The 8,468-nt window shown below is 46.7% G+C and overlaps 2 protein-coding genes across 2 annotated transcripts; both read left to right on the top strand.

Moving 5' to 3' along the window:
* Positions 1-1,661: 1,661 nt before the first annotated feature.
* LOC123063744 (photosystem I assembly factor PSA3, chloroplastic) lies at positions 1,662-3,201 on the top strand. The gene is made up of 3 exons (XM_044487657.1): positions 1,662-2,112; positions 2,197-2,361; positions 2,478-3,201. The coding sequence occupies exons 1-3, from the start codon at positions 1,768-1,770 to the stop codon at positions 2,796-2,798; spliced, it is 831 nt and encodes a 276-aa protein (XP_044343592.1). The 5' UTR covers positions 1,662-1,767; the 3' UTR covers positions 2,799-3,201.
* A 1,537-nt stretch (positions 3,202-4,738) lies between these two features.
* Positions 4,739-8,083, top strand: LOC123063752 (F-box protein At5g52880). The gene is made up of 6 exons (XM_044487669.1): positions 4,739-5,101; positions 6,172-6,323; positions 7,014-7,101; positions 7,184-7,371; positions 7,466-7,617; positions 7,830-8,083. Exons 1-6 carry the CDS (start codon positions 4,884-4,886, stop codon positions 7,944-7,946), a joined length of 915 nt encoding a protein of 304 aa, XP_044343604.1. The 5' UTR covers positions 4,739-4,883; the 3' UTR covers positions 7,947-8,083.
* The last annotated feature ends 385 nt before the right edge of the window (positions 8,084-8,468 follow it).

An 8,468-nucleotide genomic window follows, 5' to 3' on the forward strand; every position in this document is an offset into this window, starting at 1 on the left:
CGAAGAAGGGCAAGACATCCGCGAAGAAGAACAAGGTGACGGATGGCTCCGGCACCTCGAAGGCGTCGAGGAAGAAGCTTGCAGGGCGTGTGACGGGCGCGGCGGCTATCGAAGTGCCGGCGAGCTCACTTGTTGAGCCAGCGGCCGGCGCGCACAATGTGTTCGAGGAAATGCCCAAAAGTTAGAAAATTTCCCCAACTTATTTTTTGTTGCTATTTTTTGAATGCATACATATAGATAGCTTATTCGCATTGTTCTATATACTTTGTAGTCTCAACGATGATCCATACATGTCAACTATGGGTGTTGGCTCCAACAATTCGCATTGGTCTCAAACCAATGACATGCATTTCGATGACCATGGGTGTTTTGTTTTCATGTGGTACAATATTGCACAAAACTTGTTCAAAGGAGAGGAGAAGAGGACCAAGAAGGGGAAGATCAAGGAAGGAAGGCCATTTACCTTGCCTCATTGCTATGAAGTATTGAAGGATGATGAGAAATGGAAGAAGTGTGATGATATAGATGATTTGGATTTAAGCAACAAACGCAAGCGAACAATTGAGTTGGATGATGATGATGAGGAGGAGGAGGCATCAAGTGATGACGGCAAGAGAAGCCCCACACTCAACTCGGTTTCATACTCGAAGCCAAAACGACCGGATGGAACCAAGATAGACACAAAAGAAAAGAAGAAGAGGAAAGGAGATGATGAGCTCAAAAATGCTATGAAATCTATTGTGAAGGCAAGAAAAGAAGCCAACGAGGTGAGAAAGATGGCATGGACGGAATGTCTTCCGGTGTGCCTCACACACCTTCTCATGAAGATGTCGTTGAAGATCTTGCCAACACCGTCCGAGCTTCACGTGATGCGGCGCGCGAGAATGATGAAGAGGAGGAGGAAGAATTGTCTTCGGAGGAGTCGGATGAATCAAAGTAAGATGAGGATGAAGACGAGGACGAGGCTTGATTGTTAATGTGCCTTTCGTTTGTGTCATGAACTTGGTTGAATAATCTTGTGGGCATGAATTTGAACTTGTGGAAATGAACTTTTAGTCATCAACTTGTTTGTGTGAACTTATTATGCCATGTTCATTGCATTTTGAATGTTTGAAATTTATTTTATGTCCAAAATGCAACATATGGCATGCGTCGGCGAGTCGCGCGCCCGCGATAAATTTTAGTGCGGCTGCTGAAGCCAGCGCTGCCCGTCGCGCCAAACCAGACGATGGGCGCGCTGCAAAGTAGTACTCCCTCCGTTTCCAAATATTTGTCTTTTTAGATATTCAAATAGAATACAACATACAGATGTATGTAGACATATTTTAGAGTGTAGATTCACTTATTTTGCTTCGTATGCAGTCACTTATTAAAATCTCTAGAAGGACAAATATTTGGGAACGGAGGAAGTAGTTTTTAGCGCGCTGCGTGTTGGAGATGCTCTGATGCTGTCAAAGAGCTAGTAACCTAGTAGTGAGGTTTTCCTTTGTGAACCAAGGTTAAATTTTCTCAGTTTTGAAGAAAAGAAGGTTAAAATTACGAAAATCTGAAACTGAAGTTAGAAGATTCAGGAACCTGACATTGAAAGGTTTGATCCTGCCCAAAACTAACTGGTTCTGGATAATAAAAGGTTCTACATGACTCGTAGAGATCGCGTGCGCTGGTAAATCTCAGCACAGTCGAGTCGATGCACCAAACCATGGGCAGATAAGGCGCGCGCCACTCCCACCACACGCAGGGCGTCCAAGAAAAACCCCATCGTCGGGCATGGGGACAGCAGTGCTGCCCGTCGCCCACAAGCTCTCGCTCGCCTCCCCCTTCCTCCCGTGCCACCGGCGGCCCTGCCGTCCCCCCGCCCAGCAGCACTGCCGGCGCCGGCGCCATGGGGCGGTGGTGGCCTACATGGAGCCGGACCCGAACTCGCCGGCGGCCATCCTGGGCCGCATCGTCGGGGCCCTCCCCGTGGTGGGCCTGGTGGCGCGCATCCTGAGCGACGACGGCGGCGTCGGCGGCGACACCGTCGACTTCGCCGAGTTCCGCCGCCGCGTCAGCAAGAAGTGCACCGTCATGGACTCCCAGGCCTTCTACGACTTCAACGACCGCCGCGGCAAGGTCCGTCTTCCTCTTCCTACATGCCCGGCTCCTTTCCAAACCGTGGCGGCGAATTGTTGATTTGCCGCGTGCGTGCGTGCGCAGGTGGGAGACCCCTTCTACGTCCTGCTCTGCTGCTGGCTGGCCGCCATTGGCGCCGGGCTGCTGAAAACGGAGGAGATCCTGGAAGGCGTGGCCCGGCTCCGCATGTCCAACGACATCGAGTACGAGGAGGAGACCTTCCTCGACATGATGAAGATTGCAAGGGAGGTAAATAAAGCACTCAAACATTCACCACATCAACTCACTCTTTGCAATTCCAGCGCCAATATTGGCCCCTGGCCCCTGAGCGGGCGGACGGCATGAACCGCGATGTGTGTGTGCAGAAACGGGCAAAGTCGAAGAGCCAGGCGCCGGTGATACCGATGGAGGCGCGGGCGGAGAAGGCGCTGGAGGCCATCTACGTGTGCTGCTTCGGGCAGGACATGGTGGAGCCGGAGGACGAGCGGCTGCTGTGCACCATGCTGAACGCGGTGTTCCCGTCGGTGGGGAGGCCGGCGGTGGAGAGGATGGTGTCCACCGTGGCCAAGGAGGTGGCCTCCGGCGAGAGGAGGGGCCCCGGCGCCAAGGTGGTGCCCAAGGAGGTGGCGCAGCGGCAGCTCAAGGACCTCGAGTTCCTCAAGCAGAACAAGCTGGACTCGATATGAGGAGGGGCTCCTTTTTTGGCAGGTAGATCCATGGAGAAATGAGAAGAGAATGAATTTTGATGTAGGCACGGTACGTAGGAGGAACCAGCTGCCATCGATCATACTGCTGCAAGCAACGCCATTTATAAGGTCGACTCCGTGCCTGCTATCTCCCTTATTGCGGTGTTCTTCAAGTGTGATGTGAGTGGCACTAGCGCATCAGAAGCTTGTAAGATAGCACAGGATTTGACTCGTGCTCCTTGAAAAGAATGTTACCGGTTGTGGCACATTCTCGATTACTAATGCATGTTAATGATGGCATTTGTAATTTGTCACTAGCAATTATGTTTGCTCAGACAGAAAAGGTAGAAAATCATTGCTAAATTAGTTATATGTGGCATGCACATTTGTGCATGAATTTTTACATAATGTTGTGCTTGGTAGTATTATTATTTATACGAATTACTTGATTGAACATAATGTTGATTTAAACAATGGTTACTGTATCCTTTAGGTGCATAAACAGTTTATGGCATCTCCTTGGCGTAGCCATTTCTCCCGCAAGGATTGTCTGGACTCCCCCAAACTCAGTCCATATGTGAGGAAGGAATGGAGTTATCCAAACTGTCCATCAGGCCAGTGGCCAGACAGTCAATCCTCACCCCCAAAGCCCCACCTCCGTAGCCACCTCTCCTCTCTTCCTCCTCACCCGCGCTTGATTCCCACCCCCAACACTGTTCTTCACTACCTGCCTCTCTTGTAGCCGTTCCCCATTGCGTCATCATTGTTCTTCGACGTAGCTCCTCCGGACGCGAACACCTGGAGCTATGAATGCCAATAGTTTGAGAAAATGCCCCCTAGACCGAGGTAATTTTTTACCCACTATGCATATGTAGGATCAATATTTATGATGCGAGGGCGCATTGTGGTGCATATTTAGGATAAATTCATGATGGGTATGATCAACAATATAATGGTCAAGTGCCTCCAACATTTGACATTGGAACCGACTCAAACCAAAAAGGCAGCGAAGAGATACACCGCAAAGGAATATGTGTTGTTGTGCAATGCTTCGTTGTGAATTAGCATGTACCCTATATGCGTGGAACAGACAAAAACGGTTTGAAATATTTATCGAGAGTTCATGACCACTTCAATGAGTTTGACAACTACACACCGCATCAAATTGCAAGTGATCGCAATGACAGCTTGCTCACCCATAGATGATATGATATCCAAGAAACAGTTAATTGTTTTTTGGTGTGCATATATGCTCATCTTACATGGGAGTCAGAAGCCATGCAACCTTTTGCTTTATTTACATTGATCATTTTTGGTTGCTTTATTTGTCACATAATGTTGACATGTGATTCATTTGGCAGTTACGCTCGGCGATGGCATTGTACCAACCAAATGAGAAGAGAAGTTTACTCTATCCATCTAGTGTTGCTTTTCGTATGAGCTCCATGCATGGTTTACCAAAAATAAAAGTTTGGCAGGAAAAAAAAGTGAGCTCAACAAATTTTTGAAAGAGCAAAGCTCTGGCTGACTATGGGCTGAACGGCCATGACGGCCCATCAATCATGTGGGCCCCCTACACATGCTATCACGTGTTCCCGCTAAACACCGCTATGATCCACTATACTTGGCCATGGGCAGCTTGGCCCGGACAGCCCGAAAAAAGCCCGAGCCAGCCCGGTCCGACCTTGCCCATGGGGTGGCCCTGGGCTCAGATTTTGAGCACGATGGTTGGGTCGGGCTTGGGCTTGCTGTATTTGCAATTTAAGGAAGAGGCCCGAGGCCTAGCGGGCTTTTTGACTGATGGGCTGGGTTTGGGCCTGAAAACTAGTCCTGACAGCCGGGTCAGGTTGGGCCCGGGCCTAGATTTTCTGCTTGGGCTTTGTTAGGCCCGGCCCGAGCTATGCCCAGTAGATCCACCACCGGTCGAGCAAAACTTTCCTACGCGACACCCAAAAACAGGCAAAGATTAGTGGAGCCCGGCTCCGCGAGGCCGTGAACGGCGGTTGGCGTGGCGTGGCGTGGCGGCCGGGACGACGAGGCGACGGCGACGTGGGGCTTCCACGCGCCCCGTACTCCCTCCCAGCGATGCCGGTGCGGCGGCGGGCCCCGCGGCCGCAGGACACGGGGGTGGTGAAGAGGTACGCGGAGATGGGGATAGCGGCCGCGCTGTCGCGGCCGTGGGACTACCCGACGGCGTGCCGCGAGCTGGCCGAGCTCCTGCGCCACGGCTACGCGGGCCTCCCCAAGCCCGCCCAGGCCCTCGCCGCCGCCGACGTGCTCGTCGCGTTCCGCCTCCTCCCCGAGTAAGCCCCCCCTCCCGCGCCCCCCAGATGCGCGCGGTCCCGCCCGTCGAATTCCTCGCGCCCTCGCCTCGCGGGCCCGCCGGCCGGTACGATTCGCGACGGATTGCTGCGTGCTGAAATTCGGATTTGCCCCCTTGAGAATGTGCCCTGATGGACATTGCTTGCTAAATTGCTTAATTCGTACTGTTATTATGTTGGCCTCCAGAAGTATTTATGTGCCTAGATTTCGTTGAATCGCTCCGGCATTATCTTGGCAGGAGATACCCATGTCCTCTTTATATTCTGTCGATTCTTGGAATTTCAAGAAATTATGTGACAGTGTCAACATTCGAGTACTTATGCAGCTTTCGTAACTGATGAATCCACAATCGTATGAAAAACAAAGGTCGGGTTGATACTTGATGGTCTGTTATTTTAGATGACATCGCATTGGCTTTTAAATTTGTCTGGTGCAAAATTGAATATTGATTCTACGCAAAGTTTGCCCAAGGAGATATGCACTTAGGTAGTTAGGTTGATATGTTATTGACATGCACAGTTTTCGTAGAATCAATATGTACAGGCTGAAAAAACAAAACACACCTCGATCATGAGAAGGGCCGAAGGAGGCTTAATAACAGGATGCCACAAAAATGGTTCAAAAATGACTGTGGCATGCTTTTGCACAATTGCTCTGACCCCACACTCCCTCCCTAGAGCTAATCTGTCTTGTCCCACCAATTCTGTGGCAGAGCTTTTCGGGTATCATTATAGTTTAAAGCATGTTAAGTTGATAATCTTGTCACTCTGAATCCATTGCCTTGTATTATCCTTCCACAGGTTCACTGTGTCATGCTTGTGATCATATCAAGCGGTTTCTGCTTGACTTATTATATACTTACAGATATGTTTTTCATGTATCATAAAGATCAGTCATCTGTGTCGTCAAAATATGCATGGAATCAAGTGGGAAGTCTCCCATTAAACTTTATTCTTTTTTTGAAATACGTGTTTAGTTTTTGACTTAACTTAAAGCTTGCATGGTATTTCCACATGATAGTCTGTAGTAATCCATTGTTTCTTTCCCATAGTGTGCAGACAGAATATGCATTAGCGGCAGCCAATGGTCTTCTCCTAGCAGTAGAAACTTCCCTGCCAAAGCAAAAGAAGTCACAAGCTGTTTCAGAGTTCAAGTGTTCTGTTGTTTTACATAAAAGGCGGGCTAAAGTCCAACAAGAGCCTGGTATGTAGGGTATTCTCTGGTGTGCAAATGCATTGATGTTTTCCTGCTTAGCAAACTCAAGTCTTAGTTACACACATTAGATAAGTGTGGGGAACTACTGTGCCTTTTCAGCATTCATTATAAAATGTGTGCATTTATTACTCTAGGTTCTATGAAGTGACTTGACTATTATGTTTGAATGTTCTGCTAGGATGATAAAGTCCAGCTTAAATAAAAGCTGATGATTGTCGTCATGTTATATTTATACTAGAGGATACCCCGTGCGTTGCTGCGGGAATTGGTTGATGAGAATTTGGGTTAATAACATGAGAACCAAAATTAAAAATACATGTGACTTATTATATTTGATTATGTATAGTTGTAATGATACTTACTGAATATAAGTAGAATAATTAAATGGAAACACTTTCCATGCATGGTTGAATGTTGTGGTGGGTCTTTTCCCATGCATGATTGCATTGAGGTGGGCCTTATCCCATTCATAATTGTATGGTGAGGTGTTATGCTTGCATGTTGAGATAAATAAGTTAGGTATATAGGATACACTTTATGCCCTCCCTAGTTTTACATGTCTCGGTATAACAGTATACACTTTAATTTGCAGCTTCCTGTCAATATTTATGGGGTGAGCTTATAAATATATATTAATACACTAGTCATCGTGACATTTATTTTGAACCTCTTTGACAGACCCCCCAGACATACCAAATGATGTGCTTGTTCATATCTTTAGTTTTCTGGACACGCGTTCGTTGGTGGCTGCTAGTCTTGTTTGCTGGTATTTTTCTTCTCTCATACCCATATACTATTTCCAAACATATGCTAGTTCCTTTTGTTGACACTTGCATATTCCCTAGAAGGTCTTGGAATTCATCTGCAAACGACAACAAGCTGTGGAGAATGAACTACTCCCTTTTCTTTAGCACGTCCCATTTGCGCTCCAATAGCACGCTTGTCTCCAGTGGTGTTCTTGCACAGAATAATGTGGATCCAGTATTTGATGATCCCAATTTGAACTGGAAAGAGGTTTTCTACAAGAAGCATGCAGGTAGTGCTCCCATATGCTAGTATTATCAATGTAAATTACACTTGGCAACTTACAACATTCCCCTCTAAACATGTCTGAATTACCATTAATACAGAGCACATAAGCTGGAGTGCCGCATCAAATAGAGCAATATGCCAGCAATGCCGTTCAGTTCTCTGGCTGAGCAACTTGACGCGTGCTGCTCCTCACCATTGTCCTAAGAAAGGAAAAGATGAAATAAAACTAATGCCCCTGTTACCTTATGCAGTAAGTGCTTCTATCTTATGGTCAATACTTTGTATGATGGGTTTTTGCATACAATAATTCTGTTTTTTAATCACAATATATCCATTTCTCGATTGATCAGCCTTTTGGATGTAGTCCATGAGTCATTGTTATTTTTGTAACTTTTGCTCTGCACTTTCACTTGATATTCCATTGTACATTTGTCGGACTGATTTCACTCTTTCATCTACCAGGTTGCTTGTTACATATTAAAAGCTCAAGATCAACCATCTTCATCGTCTGACAGTAACGATTCAGATAGTGATTCTGAAATCAATGTGCCGAGGCGACTTTGGAATTCTCGTGTTTGAGTGAATTCGGTTGTATAGCTGTGTAAGCTAGTTTTGTTGTGCCATCCAAAATTCGGACGATTTTGGACACCAAGCATTCACGCTGTTGTAAATTCACCATGAAATGTTCAATGAGAACTTGTAAATTTAAAACGTTCTGCTCCTACACCCACCGTTGTGAGGGAGCCGCTAGGGATCAGATCCCTTCTTCCTATCAGACCAGTGCATGTCCGTAGGATGAGAAGTATGATGACCGTCAGATTTGGTAGTACAAACCCCACACATGGCTTGTTGGATTGCTTAATTGAAGGGTGCTTCCATTGGTTATGGGATTTTTGCACAAACTGTGTCTAATTAGTTTCCTGATAACTACTCGTGATTTGCTTCCAATAAGCAAATATATTTATATTTTCACAGATGCATTTTTGTGCAAGCAAACATCTTTTTTACGTTGTGATGTGCTTCCAAAAACAAATATGAAAAATTAATATTTTTGTAGATGCATTTTTTCATGGCAAGTTTGAATACAAGCATTACTTTTTA

This window comes from Triticum aestivum, chromosome 1A, assembly GCF_018294505.1.
Source record: "Triticum aestivum cultivar Chinese Spring chromosome 1A, IWGSC CS RefSeq v2.1, whole genome shotgun sequence".
NCBI classification, from domain to species: Eukaryota; Viridiplantae; Streptophyta; class Magnoliopsida; order Poales; family Poaceae; genus Triticum; species Triticum aestivum.

Excerpts from the sequence above, each read along its gene's own strand:
- LOC123063744 (XM_044487657.1), top strand. The coding sequence starts at position 1,768 with ATGGGGACAGCAGTGCTGCCCGTCGCCCACAAGCTCTCGCTCGCCTCC. Across the intron at positions 2,113-2,196 it reads TCAACGACCGCCGCGGCAAG|GTGGGAGACCCCTTCTACGT; the intron begins GTCCGTCTTCCT and ends GTGCGTGCGCAG. Across the intron at positions 2,362-2,477 it reads TGATGAAGATTGCAAGGGAG|AAACGGGCAAAGTCGAAGAG; the intron begins GTAAATAAAGCA and ends GTGTGTGTGCAG.
- LOC123063752 (XM_044487669.1), top strand. The coding sequence starts at position 4,884 with ATGCCGGTGCGGCGGCGGGCCCCGCGGCCGCAGGACACGGGGGTGGTG. Across the intron at positions 7,372-7,465 it reads TTTCTACAAGAAGCATGCAG|AGCACATAAGCTGGAGTGCC; the intron begins GTAGTGCTCCCA and ends CCATTAATACAG. Across the intron at positions 7,618-7,829 it reads TGCCCCTGTTACCTTATGCA|GTTGCTTGTTACATATTAAA; the intron begins GTAAGTGCTTCT and ends TTCATCTACCAG.